This window comes from Anopheles moucheti, chromosome X (genome assembly GCF_943734755.1).
Source record: "Anopheles moucheti chromosome X, idAnoMoucSN_F20_07, whole genome shotgun sequence".
NCBI classification, from domain to species: Eukaryota; Metazoa; Arthropoda; class Insecta; order Diptera; family Culicidae; genus Anopheles; species Anopheles moucheti.
The window spans coordinates 7,536,606-7,561,006 of NC_069142.1; the positions used below are offsets into that span (position 1 = coordinate 7,536,606).

At 42.5% G+C, this 24,401-nt stretch overlaps 1 protein-coding gene across 1 annotated transcript; it reads right to left on the reverse strand.

Moving 5' to 3' along the window:
* Positions 1 to 22,899: 22,899 nt before the first annotated feature.
* On the reverse strand, positions 22,900 to 23,769 carry LOC128307231 (uncharacterized). Its single transcript, XM_053044985.1, has 2 exons — positions 23,362 to 23,769; positions 22,900 to 23,286 (listed from the first exon to the last, which is right to left on the reverse strand). Exons 1-2 carry the CDS (start codon positions 23,422 to 23,424, stop codon positions 22,978 to 22,980), a joined length of 372 nt encoding a protein of 123 aa, XP_052900945.1. The 5' UTR covers positions 23,425 to 23,769; the 3' UTR covers positions 22,900 to 22,977.
* Positions 23,770 to 24,401: the final 632 nt, after the last annotated feature.

Consider the following 24,401-nt stretch of genomic DNA (forward strand, 5'->3'; position numbering starts at 1 on the left):
TGCAGCAAGAAAGAGCGGAAAGAAACGTTAAATAAATCCTCGTACTTCACCATAAGAATGGCCTAGATCCGTTCTTTAAATTGTGGCGCACTTTGGTCCCGAAACACACACACACACCCACCCACACTGACAAACACCAATTTAAACTGGGTCGAAACACGAGATTACACCAGTGGACTGCGTTTTTTTTTGTTTCTTTCGATTTTTCAGCGCCCGCTCGCATCGGTAATGAATTGAAACCCTGGCGCGCTTACGGATTCGATTCGCTTCCATCCAATTTGGTCGCGATTTCGGTTTCGGTTCGGTAAAGTTTTAGTTGCGCGTAACGTTTGAACGCGCGCGTCCGGAAAACTCTTTCCCCAACTTCCCGCCAGCCGATGCGCATTATTGTTTCGCCTACTTTCGCTCCATCAAAATGAAATAAGATACGATTTTTTGGCTGGATTATGGATAACAGTACTTACTCCACAATTCGAACTCGAAAGTGTATCGATGGAGTGCAGCAATGCAAAAGAGACGGAAACTGACTATTGCTTTCCTTTTATAAATGGATGTGTGTGTGTGCTTTTGTTACATTTATTCAGCTTCCGGCCAATTGAGCAGCTCAGTACATGCAGATCAAGTGCCATCGTTTCACGCGTGCTGCGAGTGTAAATGTTCTTTGTGATAACGTAATGAAAAGTTACCGCTTTAGCGTATTAATTCTTTCGACGGTTCCCCTTGGGCTAACTTTGAAGCATAAACGCCTGAAGGTATGCAACGAGAGTTTAGGAAGCCACTAACGCTTCCCGTTTTGCATACTTTCAGGGGTTCAATAAATAAGATTGCTTTTAACATATATGTCGAGATTCGAGAAACTGTTTATGGTTCAGTTCACTTTAATTTATTAGTTATTATAGTTTATCCTGTAATAAATTATAGCCTTGTGATACTCTCTTTTATTTATTGATAAATTAATATATTTATTTAAATATTTATTGACTTTTTAATTATTTATAACTTTTATTATTTAATATAGATTTATACTATAGCTTGACTTTAGCATAACATTTTGCGATATTACTTACCCGTTGCAAAATAGCGATCTGAACGGTCAATCATTTCGCCTTTATATAATGAAAAATATGCATCGGCAATAAAGTTGTGTGCTGCCCACACCCCAACACACCATCGTACGCTCTGTTGAGATTTTCTTTCCCGGTAGACTTTTTTTTATTTCAAACTACCTCTGTTCTGCCACCCGGTAAACCAACCCGACAGATCAATTCAATAACTCATCCGAAAGATCTTAAGAACATGTTTTCCCTTATGTTTCCCTATCTTCCTCGCCACCGTGTACTGCTGACAAAATTGGAACCATCTGAATCGCTAGCTTTTTCAATAAAACCGGATAGTTTCTTTCCGTTGCACAGGCCTCCGCCGTGATGCTTCTCGTTTTGCACATCTAATGCAGGCACAGAAAGTTCTTCTACCTGCTGCTACAGCCCCACTCACAGCACACACTTCAAGAAAAACAGGCAACAAAAAAAAATAATGCCAGCATGCTGCACCTTAGCAGCACGGAGCCTTTTGCAGTTTGGTGCACACACATTTGCATTTTGATGCACCGCCTGTTCAGCCCCCAACCGGCACACGCCGCTTGTACATCAGATTTGCTTCTATTTTCTCTGTGTGTGTGTTTTGTTTTGCCTTCGTCAGCACAAAACTCTGCACCGGCCAGCGACAAAAAAGCGGAGGGAAGCAAGAGGACGTTAAAATAAAATCGTAACTAAATATTGACAGCGTGGGCCGGTTGGTGAAGGAAAATCTTCTTAGTGCACAATCAGAGACAGATAGCAGCGGTGCAATAGCATTAGAATGCAGCTGTGCGCCGTCGAAGGTAAGGGCGAGGGAAAGCGGGAACGGAGTGGGCCGGTATGGGTGGGAACCGGGTTCAGGGAGGTGACAAGCGTCTGCATGAATATGAAACATCTGCACGCTTCTTCCCCCACCTTGCACCATATGTTTGCTGCTTGGCCGCCGACCGACGACACCTGGGTAGCGACGGCTTTCAAGGTATAGAATGGACTTTCAGTACCATATTCCCTTTTTTTTTTGCTGGTGTATTCGATTTATGTCTCTCTCTCATTTTTTTTTGCTTCATTCTTTGCTCCTTCCAATCAACCAACGCCAGCACTTCCAGCACTTCATTTCATTTTCCTTTTCCGTATTTTTTTTTAATTATCCGATCATATTATGCAAATCGGTATTTTATTTCACCACGACTGCACGATTGCACTTCGAACAAGTGCAGGATGATTTTTTCTTGCCAATTCTCGGACTCTCCCGTGCGCCCGTTTCCGTGTTCCAATTTTCTTTCGTGCCATTTATTTTTCCACCTGATAAGCGACAGAAGGGGAAAACATAAGCATAGAATGAAGGAATTGATTTGGAATTGAACCACTTCGTTGCAGCTCCCGGGAAAAGCTTCTTATATGATGTTGTTTGATGCCTTTGTAAGGAAATGATCAGCAGCTGTCGTCTGAAAGTTAATAATCGGCTTTGTCAAACCAAAGAAGCGAGTTTTTAATTAGGTTTATTATATTATTTAGCTTAATTCACTCAAATATAAAAATAATTATATTTATGTTGTTCCTTCAACCTCTTGTCAACTTATTTATTACTATTAAAGATGGAAAAAGTTATATGATTTTAGGACATTTTAAGCAATTTCAGAGGCCAAACTATAAGAAATTAAAAATCGCATCATCCCTTAAATACGCTCGGACGCTTAATAATTTATATCCAAGTCTTCTTTTAAAAAAATAATAATATTACTGAAAAAACAATCTATTAGACTTTCGGAAATCTCATGAAATTAAACCTACTTTGTTTTATTAAAATTTATTATTGATTTATTAACTTCACTAACACTTGAACCAACACAAGAGTATACCAAAAACTTCACGAAAGCATCACCTTAAATTGGGAGCCTGTGATAAAGGAATAAAAAAAACATGTTAAAAAACGAAACAATCAAGTTAATATTACGATGTAAATTCTCATTGTAGCTTCTTTATTGGTTGGCGTATTGATGTATGAATTTCCTGATATCCAGAACACATTTACCCCAAAGAAATACAGAAAAAAACATGTTTACCTTAAACTAGAATGGCTAAAGGTACAATTTTATCCGAACCTAGTTATAGTCCAGGAGAAAAAAACTTTTCCCGGATAAAATATTTTCATTCGAAATTTATAGGAAGCTATAAAGGAAATATCTATGTGGACATTTCGTTTTACCATTCCCTAACATGCTCCACGATTCGCTAGCGGAATACAAAAGTCAGTTGCGAATTTGTCACAGATCCTTTCATGATGCGATAAATGAGCCATGAAATTCGCAAGAAATAATATTCCGTCCTGCCTACTATGTAAGATGTGCATATGTAATGTGTTTCTTTTTATTTTTTTTTCTGGCCCACCCTTTTATCTGTTTGATTTCTTTGAAGGATCTTCTTTCTTATGAGCTTACACCGTAACATAATAAAAGAAAGGAAGTCGTCGGATTTGCTTCGATCTCTATAATCGAATCCCGTACTACTCCATCCAGCGAACCCCCTCCCCCCGGGGAAGGATCATCGCTGTGACAAAGTTGCAGGCAAAGATTTGTCCGAAAGACCGAAAAGCAAAGTTCGCATGAAGTTGTGCCTTCGCTTGAAGAGTGGTCGTTTTGGAAAGTTCCGATTATTGGACTGTTTTTTTTTTCTCTTTCCGATTTTCTTTACTTTCGCACACACACACACACATACACACTCATACATTGTTGATGCAATTGGTATGTAAATCAAACGATCAAACTTACCGGTTACCGGCTGATACATCATTCACAATCTGAGTGGGATCGAATGCATCTAGGGCAGCGTCTGCAGTGCTCCAGGATTGATTAACGTTTTATTTGAAGATGAGCTTAACTACAAACCAAGTACTGCTTTCTTCGACCGTAAATTTTTAAGAACGTCTTTAAAAAGTTTTTCGATAGCATCGCTTGTTAAAACAGTTGGTTGGCAGTGGGAAAGCACAAGAAAAGCGAATGGTACTTTTTTGTTGTTCGTTCGTTCTTCATCTACCAAAACGAAGTAGAGCACCGTGGCTTTTCTCACCTCTAGCCCCAAGCCACCGGCCATATTATCCCATCTCCATTACATTAAGACACTCTCCGCCAAACCCAACCATTTATCTTCCGATCAGCCGAACCCGGAAGGAGCTTGCTAAAGCTTGCTGTGGAAAACCGAAAGGCGAAACCCTTACCCTGCCGAATACACAATGGACGCTTAATCTCTTTTTCCCAATTTCACCTCCAGAACGAACGCAAAGCGCAAGGGGTGGGAGCGAGTAAAATAAAAAAAAGGTAACTCCACACACCGATCGATCCCAGACGGATGGCAAACGACTTAACGACTCATCCGCCCACCCTCATTTCCATCCCGTTTTCTGCACCCCTTTTTTATACCTTTCTTTATAACGTAAAATAGCCCAACAAAACATTTCCAGCACGGTGGATATAAATGGTAAAGACAGAAAAGGGGGTGAATTTTGGAAAGGAAGGAAGAAAAAAGTGGGAAACAAATAAGGATGAGAAAACGGTGAAAAAACAAAGCGGAAAAAATCAGACAGTGAGACAATGCAGAACGATCGTGCTGCTGGAAGTTGTCAAAGGAGTGAAAAACATATTTTTTTGCTCCTCCACCCCCACCATTGTTGTTTTGCCCTAGCAAAGAAGCAACAGAGGAAAAACACACCCAGTGGGGTGGGCCAAGGAAGAAACAAAGTCAAACCTCAAGATCCGCTCGAGCCTATTTTAGCACCCAAAACCCCTTCACGGGGGTTTACCTTTTCCCTCTAAACCGCCCTCCCTCCCCCTCTCTGCTCTAACTCCATCACGCACGTCATGCTGCAACCCAAATATGGGCCTCAAACGACAAATGATTATGATGCGGACAGGGCATTGTCGAGGTGAAGGTGCGATGAGTGGGGTTGGGGGGTTAGGCGTCGAGAGGGCGAGTAGAAAAGCTTGTGCAAACAAAAACACACAAAAAAGGAAACGAACAAAGCATTCAAACAAAAAAACGCACACACACACACACAACATTAGGGGTTGCTTCCGGAAGATAGAAGTAGATTCGGCAGGCACACAAAACGATCGGGATCGCGAACGCGGGGGAGGGGGGGTTGGGTTCGGAATGGGGATAGGATGGGGATGGGTTGAGATGAAGTAATCAACGGACACATCTGCTGCTGGCTCGAGGCACCAGGCAAGCTGTTCTCGCCAACCCCTTACCTTAGCCCACCCCCTGCCCTTATCGTCGCCCCATAAAATGCCCGTGTTTCGGTCGCCAAAAGTTAACCCTTTTTTTCCCCCTCGCGTTCTTAACGAAGGGGGAAGTGGAAGATGTGCTGCACTGCTGTAAACTAGCGACCATAATCGGGAATCGGGTAATAGACAAGATGAAGGAGTGCAACAACAGGAAGAACAAACAAAACAAAAACGGATACGCACACGGAAAAATCGATTTCCACTATCGGAACCAGCTGCGAGTGGGTAGAATTAGAACGGAAAAGGGATGAGCTTTGGCGGGTAGAAAAAATCATACACACACGAACACACACACACACGTTAAATGTAACGCAGCCATCTTCCCGAACCGCTGCTGGCCAGCTGGTGAACGTTGGGGAAATTTAAAATCGTTTATCCAATTATTTTTCTCTTCTTTTGAATTTTATTTTTCTTTGTACTTTTGACTCACCCTCTGTCACCGTTCCGGAAAGCTCGTACCATTTTGCCACCGCTCCGGGAAAAACCTCCCGAAAATACAAAAAAAACCCGAGCGGAACATACGAACGCAAAAGAAACCGATACCGCGCCCCGCCCGGCTTGGACCGTTTCGTTTTCACGCGCGCCCAAAAATAAACGCAGAAAAGCCAGCAAAACAAAATGGCAACCCCGTCGCACTGTCAATCGTATCCAGTGCCGTCGGAAGCACTTTCCCGACGCGGACCATTATTTTATTTTTGCGTTCCATTTTTCGACCTTTTTCGCGCGTTTTGCTTTCCTTTTGCTGCGCCAACCACCGATTGAGTAGTCATCAATTAGAAAACAGGAACCGCTGAACATGAAAGATGACATTAAACACTCTGCGCTGGAAAATCGAAGGGAGGAAACAAACCGGAAGGGGAGGGGATTAAAAGGGAAAACAAGGGAAGATAATTGCATGGTACGGAAGATGAGAAAATCAATTTCCTTCCAAACAATGACCCAATGGACCGAACTTGCATCGATTGCAGTGGGACAAAGGCGAGCGAATGAAGTGACTTTACTTCCTTTTTTGTGATTTCAAAATTAACGAATCTTTTATTTCAGCTCAACAGAACGAAATGTTTAATTGTAGTTGTATTAATATTTATTATTATTATTTTGATTATTATTATTATTATTATTATTATTATTATTATTATTATTATTATTATTATTATTATTATTATTATTATTATTATTATTATTATTATTATTATTATTATTAATTCTATTGATATTTTCATTGGAAGAAACATTAGGAAAGAAAATAAATATTTAAAAAAAAGCATAACAACGTACACAATCACGCCTGTTGAAGCATAACAAAATGAAAGCTCACAATCGGTTATTAACTATTTATTGTCACATCGTTGTTTATATCGTTTTATTATGACGCAAACAGGGGAAACCCCAGTGTTCGCGGACCCGCGTTAACAAAGAACAAAGCGTGAACCGTACATTCGACCAGCCCCTTGTCCATCCACCCCTGTCCACTAATGAGCAGGAACGATGGATGGTTTTATGTGTCTTTGTGTCCGCGCCTTTTGTTCGCTACCAAAAACAAAAAAAAATGCCAACAGAGTGCGAGTGGTTTGATTACGGAAATGAGAAAATGGGTGAGAATATAATGGGTGGGTGGGAATGGGGAGGGAGGGGGGTTGATTTTAAAATGGCTTTCACTGGAAACGCACCATAAATATGTAATTCAATTTATTCATTTTCACAACTATCCCTGCAGCGGTAATGTTATACAGCGTTTCCCCTCCACCTCCACCTTACTGCATTTTCCTCTGCATTTTCTTCTCCTTCCACGCGGAAAAGTTCAACCCCATGCAGCACACCGACCCCTTTCGAGAAGGTGAAAAGTATGAAATTATAGCTAAAAACACAGCAAAACAAAGAAGCGGTTCAAATCACGATGGCGCACAGTTTTCCGCAATTTTTGAAGAAAAAAAAATATAGACGTCTTGGAAAGCTTACAAAGCAAACAAAACAAGAGGAGAAAAAAAATGTTCCACTTCGGACACCCCTACCTCCAACCCTTAAACCTCGAATATACGGCGTTAAGATTCTTTCTTTGTATTTTTTATTTCGTTTTTCTAGTTCATTTTCCTTCGTTTTCTTATGAGCAATTTATTTATTTTTTGTTTGTTTGTTTACATTTTTCCCATTTTGAAGTGAATGAAACAACAAAAAAATGCACTCCACGAAAACACTAAAAGGAATCGGGATAAGACGGATGGTTTGTGCGCTTTTGCAAAAACAAACAAAGTGCATTGGACAAAACTAAGCAGCAGCAACAACCGGAAGAGGGGAAGAGGAAAAAAAAGGGCTCACTCGATGGTATTTAAATGAAATCTTCTTATCTTTTACACACACACACACAAACAAAAAATCTCGTCGCGAATGCGTCGGAAGCGTGAACGGCATCACCTTCCACCCCGGGAAGGGGGAGGGAAATGGCCGGAAATGCTTTCGGAAAACTCGGCCACCGGAAGCGAATTCGCATCATCATCCTACAGCCCGGCGGCGAGGATGCGCGCACTGTCGCGGTGGCATGTATTGCAATAAAATGAAGGACCAAAACACTCACACACACCCATACACATACACATCTATACACTACCCTTAACACTGGACAGGAACGAATATAATCCGACTAAAGAAGCGAGGGGACGACAAAAAACAAACAAAACAATGATGCCACGATGACATCGGGAACATCTTTGCGGAGCTTTTTATTTACTTATTATGGTTTTCGTACTTTTTTTTTTCTTTTCAAAATAAATTTTCCATTCGTTTCGCTAAGGTATTTTGTCGATTTCTGGACCGTTTCCTTTGCACCGTTTGCATCGTTTCTTTAAGCGCCTTTTGGGTTTGCTTTGTTCGGCTAAGGGGGCACAGCAACAGCAACAGCACGTCAACGAAAAAAAAACGGAACGCTTCCTGCACCCGAACCTTTCGGGAAGCCTGGCGCATCCGATAAGAAATGGCCCGAGTATGGCAGGAATATTAAACATTCATTCATTTTCCACCCATAAACCTATAAAGGATGCTGGCGTAGAAAAAAACCCGGGGAAAAACTGATGCTGCAGTGCGCGGTTCGCTCGTTCGCTAAATGAACGTAGCGTTGTCGCGATAGGGCTGGGATATTTTTTTTTTATTTTTGACGAAAAAAATCATTCGGGGAGAATAAAACCATGCGCCTCCATTCAATTGGTTTCGTGCCATCCGATGGATTCCAAAAGCCCGCGGACCAAGGAAAATCGGCATGGATGCTTTGAACGGAGCACAAAAACGCTATGCGCTAATTTGGTTGAGTTTTTCACCGTCCAAAACCAAGACGGAAGCGAAAGAAGCACATAAATACAGTAAGAAAATAAAGCAGGCAAATAAAACACGAACAACCCCTAAGCCCAGCGCCGTTGTAAATTTTCGCAAGGTTTGGAATACGAGTTGAAAAAAAAACCAGCACCACCATTGAAATTCAATTGCATGAATAAGTAATCAGATATTTTACTCGCTTCACCTTTTCGCTACTGTAAAAGCGAAGCGAACGGGTTAAGGAAACAAGCAGCAAAAGAAAGAGTGTTTATTTTTTATTTCATTTCGCTGATGGTTTGTTGTTGTTGTTGTTTTTTTTGTATTCCATTCCTTCCAGCACTCCACACACACACACACACCCGTTTCGGTGATTTGGTATTTTAATCACATTTGTAAAGAAATCACGCCCAACACCCACCCAACAGACGAAGCCCGGGACACGGGAGTTTGTGTCGAAAAAATAAACAAAAAAACAAACGAACTGAAACGGGACGAATAATGCAACACGTTGCAACTCGTTTACGGTTGCCCTTTGATCCGTTAAAGATGGCAGTTATTTATGAACTAATTTGTGTGACCTTAATGGGGCGCGCTTGAGGTGTTTTTTTGTTTCTTGTTTTTGAGTTTCTCTCTGCTTTGGGGGTTTGTTAGTGTGCTTTACGCTTGGTTGAATTTCCATTTTTGCATGACGGTACTTGCGGTGTGTTTGGTCATCTGTTTTGTTTTAACACATTTTCCTATATTCGTTTACAAACACAATCCCTAATGAATAACACTACATCAGTACAGTGCGTGTCGAAACTATAAGGGCCAAAACTTAATATTATTTTATTAATATGAATTAAAAGCCAGACAAGCGCGATCTTCCACAAATGTGATCTTCTATAAAAGAAAAAAATGTTCTATGTGCTATACTACTTATACAAATACTTTTAACATTTATCTTTATTTGTTTCATTTTTAAAAGCAAGAATTCACAATAAGTTGTAGATTATCATATGAACCTGTAGGTATTTGAAATTTTGTGATAAATAAAAAAAACTCCCCGTGATCATATATTTATGGTAGCAAGTGTATAAAAATAAAATCACAAATTTTATAAACCGATCTCTGATGGAACAAAGTTAGAAAAAAATAAATTGTCCTTGTAACAACCCACCTCGTCCCTTCCTCCTACGCCCCACGTAGCATACAAAATCAATCGATCGGTAGCGGTTGGGTTGAGTAGCTGCACCATAAGCCCATCAATCAGCAACGGAAAACCAATTGACCGGTTCATGCACTAACGTACGCAGCACGCATGCACACAGCTCGATGACAGCTCGGAACGCAGCGCAGCGTGATTATAAATGAGATTTCTCGAATTTCATAAATCCCTTTAACACCTACAAGTGCGGGACAGTGCGAAAAAGGAAGGGGTAAGAATGTGGGCTGGGGACAAGGGGCACATATCATCGCATAAACCACTGAAATCGATCCCCTATTCAATAGATAAACACAGCGCGGGGATGGTGATTGAAGGGAGGAAAGGAGAGAGGAAATATGAATATAAAACAGTGGAGGACGGGACGTGTGTGCGATGCGTTCTAACTAATATCCCACCTTTTTGAAAGCGGTGCATGTTTTGTTTCTTTTTTTTTTGTTGTATTGCTTTGTTTTTTTGAAATTTGAACTGAATTTATGATCCGAATATATCGGCCGAAGCTTTTTTTAGCAGTGTTATTTATTTAACTTTTTTGCTTGTCGCTGTTTGCCCTACATTTGACACCTTACGATACCATCGAGAACAGACGATTTTTTGGCTTTCTATTTACACACACGTACCCGGCAGGGGCTTATAGAAATGCCGTGTGCATCGCGATGGAGGCGCCTGGTGTTTCACGCTAAATTTATTATTTAAGCTCTGTCGCTCACAATTGCTGTACAAAAACAAACGTATATTAAACGCAGTCAAAAATATGCATCGTGTTTTTTTCATTTAGTTTATAAAAATATAAATGAATTATAATTATATAAAAACACAATAATGCATTAAAAATTAATAAAACATGTAAAGCATTGTTAAATTATTCTGACAGCAGCAAAATATAATAGAACTCTCTTTATTGAACCTTCATAAACTTGGACAAGAAAATGAAAAGCACATAATTTTGATACTTATTCAATATGGTGCTGCTTGCCTAATCTACCAAACCAACCATTAATAGTGAAATGTGCAACGACACACACACACACACACATACACGCACCCCTTTTGCACTTATCTCGCTGTAACAGCATTTTATAGCCGACCATAAATTACCTACCTTAACGAGCTGGCTTTCTATCAGCTAATCGAGATCGATTGTTTGCTCGTAGCAAATCGAAATTCGAACAAATGATCACATTTAACGCCATCTCGCACGCTCGCACCCATCGTGAACCGTTGGTTTGGCAATTGAATGAAAAGCCAATAATAAAGGGGAGACAAATGAAAAGCAAGCGGGCCGAAGGATGCGGTAACAAAACACACACACACACACACAGAAGAGCAAAGAAAACGAGTTGTTTGTATGTGTTTGCTACATGCAACGATTGTGCTTCTGCTCTGCATGCTACCCAAACCGTACGGTAAGGTGTACCCCGGAGCATAATTGAAAAGAAGCATGCAATAGAACGAGAAAAAAAACGAGTTCAACCAGCGAGCAAGAAAACAAAAAAGAGGAAGAAGAAACAACATGTCCTTTTCCTTGCATTTTCAATTTCTTGCCCATCTTATTTGTCTTCTCAAGGATGCAAGATCGGGATACTCCCGTGTACCGTGCTTGAGTAGTGTCAATCACATTAATCTACATCACACACTACCACCGCCGTCAGATAGAAACCATTCTACCCCTCTTCTCTCTATCTCCTCCCCTCTCCCTCTCGCCCACGCTTTGGTGACCCCTTTGTGTTCGTTTCTTTCCGTGCTTCTTCCGGCGGTTGGCTTTTTTATTTCTTTTACGCTTTTCCAGCTTGCCACAGCATTTCGCAGTTGCATCCCCGTACCCGGATGCACAGTTGGGACAGTTTGAACCACAATTTATGCGAATGTATCCTTCCGTCAATATGATATTCCCCCGTTTGCCCACACCTTTCACCGGCCGCTTCGATACGGGTAGTATCGCTTTTCACATCTCATTCTTGAGCGCCAGTATAAAATGAAATTTATTGCCCACACTTTCCCACAACAACATCCCCTTTCCCCCCCCTCCTCCCCCTCCATCCCACCGCACCGCCACAAACACCGAACACACTTCAAATCGTTTGAATTGAACAGAAATCGACAGGCAGGTCTAACCGGATGGTGCTGGTGGTAGGAAATGGCTGCAGGGGAAACGGTGTTATCGTGTTAGCTCCGTGTTAGCAACGGCCATTTCGATGTGTTTCGCTGACTTTACCACCTTGCAGGTGCAACCGTTGCGGTGCAGTTTTCGTTGTACTCTTCTTTGCTTTCCTTGGGTTTTTTTTCTCGCCTTCCCTTTGCAAAATATCACCCTGAAGGATGTTGATTACCGGATACCCCTTTCGGGCCCGGCCCGGCTCCACCCGGCCCGGCACGATTCGATCATAAATTTATTTTTAAATGAACCACCCACCAACGTTCGACATCTTGGTACGTGCGAAGACACCGCACACGGACCGTACTTGCCAGGGGGCCAGGGGGTGAAGTGTAATGAAAATGCATAAATAATGCCATCGAGGGGCCAGGCGGGCAAAAAACCCTTGTGCTTCAATCCAGTGCCTGCATGGAATGGGCCTGATAAGGACTAATGGGAGAAGGCGGAACCAAACCAAAGGGAACGGTCGGGTGGTGAAGGTGGTCGGGAACGAGCAGAAAACGGGGTAATGAAATCATATGTCAGCTTCAGTTTAATGCGTTTGCGCACGTGATTAGAGTGATTGATGGGGTTGCATATTGAGCCACCACCGATCAATTAGGAACCCTTTTTTTTTAAAAAACGAAACCAGCAATAGGATACCGGCGCGGCAAGACGAGATTGAAAAATGGGCAAATGGGCAAAAAAAAGGGTTACCGGAAATCATTTATTTTGTTCATTATGCGCTATGGAAAACATAAAAATCACCCGTTTACCCGGTGAATGGGTGGGCCACGAGGGTGAGCAGCATACCTTCACGCGTTTGGGTTGTGTTTCACATTAAATTAAATCTTTCGTTAAGGTGTGCCAATGAAAATATGTCTTAAAATTAATAGGTATTGTTTACCCACCTATCGACTCTGTGGTTTTGCAGGCGATGAGCTTTAACGCTAAATAAAAAGCGGCTCATATAAAAAGCTTCGAATGCTGTTGTTCCTGTTACAAATTTCAAAATTGCCTAATGGGAGCTAATAACTTTGACAGTTCAATAGAATTATAATTAAAACAGGCGCTGACAAACACAAAAATCATTGCAGAAATAAGAAGGGAAAGTGAGTTTTCCATCTCAGTAGGCCATGGAAAACTTGATCACAGTAGGCGCTGACCACTGCAGTCATCTCAGTAGGCTTTGGAAAACGTGAGAACTCTCGAAAAATATTTTTAAAAGTCTCCAAACAGAACATCTACAACAGTTAAGCGTTGAACAATATTTATAAATACAATAGTCGTTGAAAGATTCATTAACACACTCAACATCATTTTCAACCGAGTATATCTGTCGATGTTTAATTTTAATAGAATTCTTAGATTTCTATAAATGCTTGCAGTACATCGTTGTACATCACGTAAATATGTCTGCTGCTCCATTAAGGCATGCATAATTAGCGACCAAAACCCCACCGAACCGAACCGTAACGGGCTGTCAGCTTCCGTTTCGGAGCGTACAGTTTGAAATGGAGCCCAAAAGTTATCAAATACCCTTTAACCCTACACATGCACAACGTCAGAACATTCTTTGCCTCCTCTCTCTCTTGAAACATTCTTTTTTTCTTATTTTTTTATCTTTTTTTATCTCTAAACAAGCGAAATCAGAAATGCTGCTACCACCACCGGGCTGAACGTGAAGCCTATCGCAAACAACCGAGCTGACGAACTTAGTTTCGGGAAATGCGATTTTTCCAAGCCCGTGTGCAAAAAATTTTCCAGCCCATTTCCTTCTCCATCTCCCAGCATGCGCGCTCTGTGTGTAATTCGCTTCTACGTAAAGTAGTTGTAAAATGATTTAAGAAGGGAAATGGAGAAAAAGCAAAGCTTCGCAAGTCGCTCCCGTAGCAGGGCAATAAAGAAAAAAGTCAAAACACATACACTTTCTTGCTGTGCTACGCGCACCTGCTTCGCTATTCGCTACCGTTGCTTTGTTGCACCAAACATAAGCAAACACAAGGGCACCGAAAGGTTAGCCTTAATTTAGTGCCAAAACACCGTAACACCCTCTACACCGTTCCACGGGAGTCCGGATTGCGGGGGGGGGTCCCATTGTTATTCCTCATTGGCCGACCTTTAGCAACTTTCTCATGTGGGCTGGACTTACCACCATTTAGCCCGGTCATTACCCTGCACGGCTGTGCTCAAAGGGATGCCAGCGAACATGAATACTTTCCGTTAAAATTGCACCACCTGTGTCGATTGCCAAGTGTCAAATTGTATAACTGCTCCTAAAGCTGGAACTTTGTCGCGCTGTAAAAGCAGTGAACCGTCATTTTTAGTGGAGGAGGGGAGGGGATGAAAGGAAAAGTGGGCGGAAAACTCTTCAAGTTGGGTAAGAAAAATCTTTCCCCTCCTTTCCCCCCCTCGTTCCGCTTTGCATCAAAATTGTTTTAAGTCGTTTGCAGGAATGCAACACTTCAACTTCACACAAAGAAATAATGGAAGATTTAGGGGTTGAAGGCTGAAGGTGGGGGTGTAAGTTTTAATGAAGAGAAAAAACACGAATCTCAATGGACGTCAATGTCTAGTATCGCCGACACCGTAAAACAGTGTAATACGGGTAATTTGAAAATTTGGATCGCCGGACTGGTTGTTGTTGGTGGAAAAAATTAACTACTCATTGCCACTGTATGCCAATCCCTACCCACCCACAGCAACCCCTACCCATAAAAGGGCTTTTCTTCGGTGTTACTGCACTTTATTTTATTGTTTAGTAAAACAAACAAAAATAACACAACTTAAAATGGGTGCCACCTCACCTTGTTGGTAGCGTAACCAAGCTAGGGCAAGCACTGGTAATCCTTAAAGGTAACTCACCCCTTAAATAAATCCCGACTGAAAACAAAAAAAAAACAACGCAAAATAAAGAAGCGAGCGAGAGAGCAATGAAAATAACTGCCCATAATATGTTAGCGTGCAGCTGTATTTAACTGCGCTTGGGTTCAATGGATTTAGTAACATTTTTATTTATCTCCTCCTACTCCACTAACCTACCACCCCTTCTCCCCCACCCACCTCCACCTTTACCACCCCTTTCTCTTTTGGAAAATTTCACCCCTCTTAATCGTTAACAGGTAACTCGTCGTCAATTAAACGAAGAAAAAGAAAATTACACCCCATCCCCACATAACCTCCCCCCCCCCCTCCTCACACACACACACACTTCCCCTACTAAGGATAATTTATTGGAACATCTGTCTCACCAAACGTGCCGGTACGCGCCCCAAGCTAATCCATCGCCCATTTGAGTGGCGCCATTTGGATGGAACGGCGGGGGTGAAAGGGTGAGATGGGGAGTTATGGGCCGAAAAAAGGCACACACAGACACACACACACACACAAACAAAACCAATGGGAAAACGAAACGTGCACAACGCACAAAGGCCGGTAAACTTTTGCCCAGCCACGCGATGGAAATAGTGTAATAAAATAATCCTACCCCTTCCTTTTTTTTAATGTGATTTTTTTGTGTTCTTATTGCACTATAAGGTGAGTAAGGGTTGGTGGATTTTCTTTTCCTTTTTTTGGTGCTAAATTCCGAAGGATGCTCTACAAGGGCACTTAGCAGTGTTCTAATACTGCCGAAGCCCGAAATGACTGATACGCGCCCGGTTGCAAGCCGGAAAGTGGGGATGACAGGCAACGATGGGGTGGGGAGGGTAACTTACCCCTTTTTTCATTTAATTTTCTGCAACGCGCCCCTGCCTGGTGCGTCGAGCCACTTTACGGTCGTGTGAAAGTTTGCTCACCACTCGGCAGGACCTTACCACACAACACAACCCCTGGAGGTGGGGGTGGGGAGGGGGTTGAAACTCAACCAGGGGGTGGTACTGGCCCGATGGAGGCCCATCATAAAGCAGGCGAAAGTAATGGAGCTCACCCGCTTTTGCGCGCTTTTTTACGCTGATGGATGATGGCTCATCATTATCATTAGCAGCTATGTCGTTTTCCGTCGTGCCGGGCGCTTCTATTCCTCGCTGCAAACGGTTGCAGGATGTTTGTCTGTTTGGCCAGCTACGGTCTGTTCCGTACCCCGGTCCGATTTGGTTTGTATCTCGCTACTTCTCTTTATCTCGCTGTCTTTATCACCACGGTGACGCTGGCAACAATTGCAACTGGGTGGAAGGGGGGTTCAGTGTCTGGGAAAGGCGGATCGCGGGGTGAAGTGGGTGGAAATGGAAAGCAAGAAGCGATGGAAGTGGCAGGAAAGAACCCATCATCATAATCCACGGAATTACTCATCCCGTGCTCGACCTCGTTCTGCGTCGAAATTCCATCGATGATTTATTTTTTTCTCTCTTTCTTATTTTCCCCAAACCCCAAACCCACCCACCCAGCATGTTGTGTTGCTAGCAGACTGTCTACCACCTCCATGTGCCACACCATGATATCAGCACTGCAGCTCCGTACGGATTTTTACTTTACGTCCTGCGTGCCGTCGTAGGGCCCCCCTGCTGCAACAGTGCTTACCGGGGCCATTTTCTTTATCCCTTTTCTTTCGCTTTGTTGCGCTGCCCACGGCCAACAACAAACATGCGGCCTGCATAAAAATGGCCAATGTCCGTACGTTTCCGCGAAGCGTCCGTCGTGCTGCGCGTAATAAGTTATTTTTACTTTATTTGCATTTTGCCTTCGTACGTTCGCCTCGGTAGCAGAAGTAGCTGAGTAATGCGCTTAATGCGAGCTTACAGCGATGAGTGCAGCGTCGCTCCGGTTCGCGGTACGTTGCTGCACGGTTGAGCGCCGTGGCCGCATGATTGGTTTTTGCTTCAATATTCACAATCAAATTTTGCTCTCAATAAAAACGCACGGAAACGGTGGCGGTCGTCGGGTATCGTCGGGATTTTCAATTATGGCTCCACTGTTTGCCCCTGTCGGAATTCGCCTCGCTGGACACCTCCTTATCGTGTAGCAGTTCGCTTCCTGAACAAAGGGCAATCAAATATATTGTTATTTCATTAAACAGATACAATTTTAGACGTTTCCTTGCTTTCATGTTTTTTTTGTACATGTTGCAAGAGCTTTTTATTTATTTCTCTGTGTTTATATTACTTCTTCTATAATATGATACAATTGTAACTGTTTCGCATTATTTTATTTTACCTAAGATATCTGTAAGCACTAAACCAACACGATCATGCTCATTTGCTGATAGTTCGCTACGGTTGTTCGGTGTCATTGTCGACCTTTGCCTATTATTATTTTTATCGATCAATACAGATCGCCCTTACTAGAAGCAACCGTTCAACAGAAATCCTAACATTAGGGCATCACATTAATTGGTTGGAGTTAAATAATTCCACAGTAGTCGAAACAGTACTCTCAAACAACTTATCGTATCCACTCTTCAGCAATTTTCATAAACTTATGAATAATTGAATCAAGTTATTGACTCAGAACCTCGAAAAAGAGCCCGAAAATTGGATATGTCTGAAGTATATTTAGTGAAAAATTCATGTCAATGGGGTTCAAGGTCTCCAAGTAATTCTGTATAACAAAAAAGGGAAAAGTTGTTTAAAGAAAATTTAGCATTGAATATATGGTTACGAACTCCTCGAAGCTGTAACTTTATTGTTTTTCTTTATACTAATTAGAAATTTGAAGCAAACCTTCGACAAAGTACAATAAAAAAACAAAGCCATCCATCAGTTGGTCCATCAGGTATTTAAATGTTAATTGAGGAATAATGCGAAGATGTCTAATTACTTACTTGCTCAGAGGACTCTCAACTCAAGGATTTTGAGGTAGTTGAGGAGTTCTACTACCTTGATGCGATCGTATCTTCGGACAATGCGCATTGCTATGGGGAGTGCCTACTATGAACTCCACAATCTTCTAACATTTCCTTCCAGATGAAGGACTTCCAGCAATAACATACAAATTACAGCATACAGCGCACTCTAATACGTCAGGTAGTCCTGTAGGACTATTTTTGGCGATGACGAAAGGACGTCGGCCACCGAGCGCTCTGCAGGTAAACTGATCTGGAGGGAGAATTCTGCAAACCTGGCCATGTCAGCACGATATGCTCAACAGTGATTGGACCAAGAACGCTCAATGAAGTCAAAAAGCGCTGACCCCAATACATATCAACTAGAGACAACAAAACTCACTGACTTACACTGCTGTAGTGCTGTAGAACATCCTGAAAACAGATGATGAAATTCACCTATGCTCGAATCTACTGGATCCAATTTTATTGCTGTAACTGTAACAATTATTCCTCCAACCCACAAGACTCTTACCAATGCAACCTCCTCAAAAACATCGCCGGAATATTCTGTCTTAAAAACCGACATTCTTCGAAACCGTTTGCTTCCAGTAGGAAACTTGCTGCCGAACCGTTGCTGCTATGTCTCGTCCACACTATTTCCACACTTTATATTCCATACCTTATATCATATGTTTATGTTTATCCCCGGATCCCTACCATCGGACACGCAGCATCGTCAGCAGGACAATTGGCAGTACCGCGTGCATATTGCTCTAACCCGCTCGAAGAAAACATGTCTCTTCGGTCCTTAGCTTCATCCGCACCCCTTCCCACACTTCTCTAGCTCTCTAGCAGGATACTTGGATACGCGTGCAAAAAGGGGTTTTCATGCGAGCTCGGGCACAAAAACCCCATGCGAATCTCACACTACTTTCGAGCTGCTCAAGCATGCCGGTGCTGGAAAATTGGAAGCGGTAGGGCGAAGAAGTGGTTGAGAAATCCCATGAAACAAAGGCGAAGAATTGCCATGAAAACTGGGCAACACACAAATAAATACGGCAACATTCCACTACCGACCCATGCCATTAACGCCTTTTGCCTGTGTGTGTGTGTACACACAAACACACGTAAGATGCATGTTCACGGTCTGGTGACGTACATATATTTTAAGCATTCGGAGCATAGCTGGAATTTTAAACTGTCAGTTCCATTTCCAGTACACTTTTGCGTTTTTTTCCTCTATTTTCCCATCATTTCCCCTCCCTGATGGCATTTTCCATTTGCAGCATTTGATCCTTTATATTGGGTGTGTATTGGGATGGCAAAGTGCCTTATGTGCTCCGCAGTAGTAGTTCCAGTTCGTGGTCCGTTACATAATTATGGTTAATCAATCGGAACCATCCTTTACATGCTTTGCTGCTTAGCTGTCCTAACCACTGCAAAAAGGGGGTTGCTTCTTTTATTGTTTTGCCTGCGAGATTGTACAATGTTCTTGTGCTCGTTCCACTATCCCTGCGTCCACCAGCCGGGTTTTGGGTCGGTTTCTTGCACAGTCGAGTAAGACTTCGGGCGTTCGGGCCACATTTTTCCGGTCGACGGTGTGTTAATTTCGTATTTCGCTCACATATCGTACCGGCATCAGTGGTACTTGCCCAAAACGTGAGCAGGAAAAGGATGTCATCACACCATTGGAAACAAATTCCGAACTACACAACGTTTACTTTCTTTACGATCGTTTCCATTTTTACATTCGTCCATATTACAGCCAATTTCCATCGTATTCCTCATCGTACATTTAAACGCGTACCACTTCATCGACAAAATTGTGCCTGTGTGCTTGTGATTTTTTCTTTATTATTGTTGGTCTATCTTACTCCTGCCTAAATTACTTCCAGATCTAAATTCTACGGTTTTTTAGATAAGAGAATCACTGGCAACAGGTACTTGAGCTAATAGGTGTCCCCATCAATGCCACCAATTGAGTTGTTACCTCTTAGACCCCTTTCAAAATCTTCAAAAGACACATGCGACTGATCTATCAAAAAGTGTTCAAGAATTGGAGATTAAAAAGGATTGGACACGAAGGATTCCTAACAGTTTGATCACTTAGCTTACAAAGCTGCACTAGGAGAGGTCCGGTCTCTCAAACTTCTTGGCTTCGCGGATGACTTTGATATTGACGGGCTTCACCATTTACTGAGATAAAGAAGACTTCGAGACCGCACGAGACCGCAAGATTTATCGCAAACTGATTCGCCCGGTAATGATCCTCTATGGATTCGAGATCACCCTAAGATTACCAACTTCAGGGTCTAAATTCTGATTCACAAGGATAGTGTAGGACTAGGTGGAGTTACCCAGGATATTCGAGCGTCTCAAGGTCATCAACATCAATATCTTAGCTCTGATTTATAGAATATTGTGACACTTGAAGAAGTTATGGCTATATCAGATATAGATGCGAGAGGAGTCAATATCAGGAGTACCAGAGAACCTTGTTTTAACTGTTCGTACTTAATGTCGATCTAGAAGTAATAGAATTCTAACAATTTCGCTATTGGGAGGACTATGTGTAGTAGTAATTTGTGATTTATTCAAACCATTATTTCTATAACTTCAACATGATAGCTTCTAGAGACGACAATCATGACAATAAACAGTACTGGGAGGCACTTGAAAAAAATAAGAACATCAGCTAAACGTTTTAGCTTGGGAAACCACAATTTAGGGTCGAAAGATACACACGCTCACTCCGAACCCAAACGTGTCGGGATAGCAACATTCCCGGTCCCCATTCGTGTGTGGTGTAGCGTAAAATTTTTGGATAATTCGCTAAAATTCCTCACCAAACTGAAAAGCTTAATGGTGAGGCAACGGGCAAGCGTTGCACCACATTAGATGCGCACTCAAAAAAAAAAAGAATTCCTACGAGTCCGTGAAGCGCAAGCACTTTCGACTTTCGGAAATTTTCCCTTTTTTCCCCCCTTGTGGGAGGAGACAGAAATATGTTGCACTGTTTGCTTACCCCGCATTGCCCGATTGTTTCCTCCCGCAAAAAGGGAGCCCTTATTACCCAGCGTGCTTCCGTTCCGATGGCACTAGTGTTTGACCAGCGTACGCAAGCTTTATGACATTTATGTTCAGTGAGCTTTCTTTTTTTTTATTCCTATATCCTTCAGAAATTAAAGGCACCCATTGTTATGGGGAAAGGCAAACACACTTTTCGCAATGTCAAACCGTAAAGCGAATTGCTTTACGCGCTGATGCACACAATTACTCTGCACGTGTGTATCTTGTTGCTTTCTCTACCCCCTGTGATGGCGTACGTCATATAACATTTTTAGTTGCTACACTTTGCCAGATAACCAACAATGGCGAAGGCGAGCGCAAGTAAGCAGTAACAGAAGCGTTATTAAAACTGACACTGATGTTTCCTTCTCGTCTTATTATTTTTTATTTTCGTCTTCTTCGTGGAAGTTTTCTCTACAAAGGAAAATATTACACACGGCTTTAGATGTCCAATTTGTGCGCTAAACAAATGGCATCCTTGCCTTTTGTGAGTTGGAAGAAATTTCACCAAGCACAATGAAGGAATGGATGTACCAGAAAAGGGCACCCCAGGAGCGCAATCAAACGCACCAAGCGCACCGAGTGAATGAGCGCCTTTAGAATAACCGCAATCCCAAAAAAAAAACGTCACAACAGTAAGGCAAACAATGGCGTCCAATGGTTTCGGAACGCTGGGAAGTAATTTTTCTAACAAATGTTTCACTCAACGACTCACTCAATCAGTTTTAGGTTGGCATTTCCTTCTCACAACCGTATTGTTAAACACCTTCAGATGTCCCAGTGTTATTCCAGAGTGAAATAGGGCTTAGTACAACACCTTCAAGGTGTACCAGGAGGTTAATCAATTCTCAATCACGGTTGGACATTGGATAGTTCTTCCACTCCGGTACACGGTGTTACTTAGCAGCCGAGATGTGGCAAAGGAGTGAGAGATGGAAAATCGAAAGGCAATTTATGTTTACTGCCGTCGTCGATTTTTCACATCCATTTTTTCCGCATGAAACACTGCCGAAGTTCATCAACGCAGATGCCAACCATTGCAGGCAGTTTATATAAATATTGTTCATTGCAACCTGCTGTTCCGGTTCTCCCAACGCATTTGGGTAGCGGCACAAGAAGGTAGAAACACATCAAATCAAGCTGCCACACAGCGGTAAATATGAGGCATAAATGTACCAAAAGGAGATGAAAAATGTACACCGAGCATTAACCGTAGGCACTGGAGCCTGTTGTGCTGAAGAGATCTCGGGCAGTACAATGTATCGTACAATTAAAGTTAGGGCCATATATTTCAGCCTAGTAGTGTACGCGTATCCACCGTACCATCACAGCACACACCAGCAGCAGTTTTCGGAACATTTCGGAGGGGTTTTGCGAATGAATTATAGCTGCCAGAATGACCAACTGAGGCGTGATGATTGATTCGTTCACGTCGGCAAAATGGTGGCACTTTCTTTTGGCCATCAGAGAACTGAAGAAGAGTGTAAAAAAATGAATGCCTGTAAGAGTTTGAGCGTAAGGTAATTTTATATAGACATTCTGCCGGGGATCATGCAGTTTTTTGGCCTATATAAATGTCTTCTTCTGAAGTAGCTTTAACTTACATCAAATCTATATCATTTTAAAGTAAAGGTACATTTTTTTCTGGGAATTGTTTGACATCACCTAAAAAACCGGACAGTTAATATAGCTAGGTAGCTACAGGAGTACAGTCCGGATGGGATTGTTTTCCAGCTCTGTCGTGTAAAACAGGTGCTCTTAACAACTAATCCGCCGAGCCACTTTATCCTCCAACTACTGGGCTCTTGTATCTTATGGAATTACTGGATCTCTGAGTTTTTAGTGATCTCCAGGTTCTCCACTATAGTGATGTCAGTGATCACACATACTGCTATAATAATAGTATTGTCTGAGCTCGATATTTACCTATACGCCATAACTACCTCAGATTACTATGAAATGGTTGTGTAAATGACATACATAATTGCAGATATTGGAGACAGTAGCAGAATTCTTGTCCATGGAGACTACATGTATAAGATAAGACAGGAAGAGTCGGTAGAAATACGAAAGAGTCTTCAAAACACCTTTATTTTCATCCCATAACCCCAACACCTTAGCTCGTAGCACTGCAATAACCTGAAAGGACGTTAAAAGGTCCCACTCGGGGCCGCTCCATTGGTAGCCTGCAGCGCAGACAGTGCTGCCAGTCCCTGCTGCAGTACAGCTGATCCACACATTTTGTACTGCCAGATCTGCTGGTGCGTCTCCAAACTGGCAGCACACGCGTCTAGCTGCTGGTTAGCCTCCTCCAGTACGACTGCGACTGCCGGTGCACTTTCCGCCGGCAGACTGGTGGATCGGTTTGCAAGCACCAACAATACCGTCGCCTTATGTTGTGCTGCCTGTTCCTCCAACGTTTGTCCCGCTCCACCATCGGCAGCACTCGGTGCCTGTGCCTGCAATACGGTGCATTCTACCGTCAGTTGTTGATCGCAAACAATTGTGGATGTGTTGGAAACAGGAAGTCATACCTTTGCAGTGGTCCAAATTGCCACAAATATGACAGCTACGGAGAGGATCGTCTTGCCCAACATTCTCGTTTTATTTTCCCGAGGTGCTTTCGTAATTTCAAACCTTTTGCGCTGTGTGCTGATGACAGGTATCCCGCTGTCACACCGCTGTTTGCTAAACTTTTCTAGCACTTTTAAAACCCCGCACCCGCAGATCCCGCGAGTTCACTTCCGCTGCTTTTCGTTATCGCACAACCTGCACTATTCTTTTCGCCTTCGGCACGCTGCAGTACAACGCGGTATGTGTGTTTGGTGTCCACCGCGAGCTTACTCACCAAATGCCAATTGTGGGTGGTCTCCGGAGGGGGAGTGAGGCGTGAGTAACACGATATCTAAAGTAAGCGAATTAAGATCCGACAGAAGTTCCGAGATAGTTTCCCGAGGCGAGCAAAAACTTAATTAAATGCCACGACTTCTTTACTGCTCGTTTATATAGTGGCTTTTGTCATTCCATCCTTACTCCGTTCTACGCACTCCTCTTATCTCACCGCCACCTTATTCAGGTGGGGTTAGTCTTTCCGACCGGTTTACACTAGGAATGACGCGTCGGTGCCTCCGAAAGTCCACTGTCACACGTGCCATTGTACGTGGATGTGAAAAGGGAACATTAAGCAATGGGGAGAATTCTTCCGCAACAATAGTAACTCCACCCTTATGCACCGAAGAATCACGGTCCATTCCATGTGACCGTCCCAACACTTGGTCCACATGGGGCGGTTTGTCGCTCTTTGGGAAAAAAATGCCTGAGGTGTTATCGCTATCTATTGTATTAATTACGATCATAATTTAAACTTCGTCGGTACGCGGTTTATGGCACTTAAGAAAAACACCTTACGGAAGGTGAGTTGCACTCTACTTTTGATTTGTACGTCTTGTAAGTGCAATGTTAAACTCTTAATTATGTCGCGCTATAGATAACTCTTTAAATTCTCGATACGTATTTTAGGTTTTTTAAATATCCTAGAGATAAATTCGCCATTATCGGGGTAAGAGGTGGAACT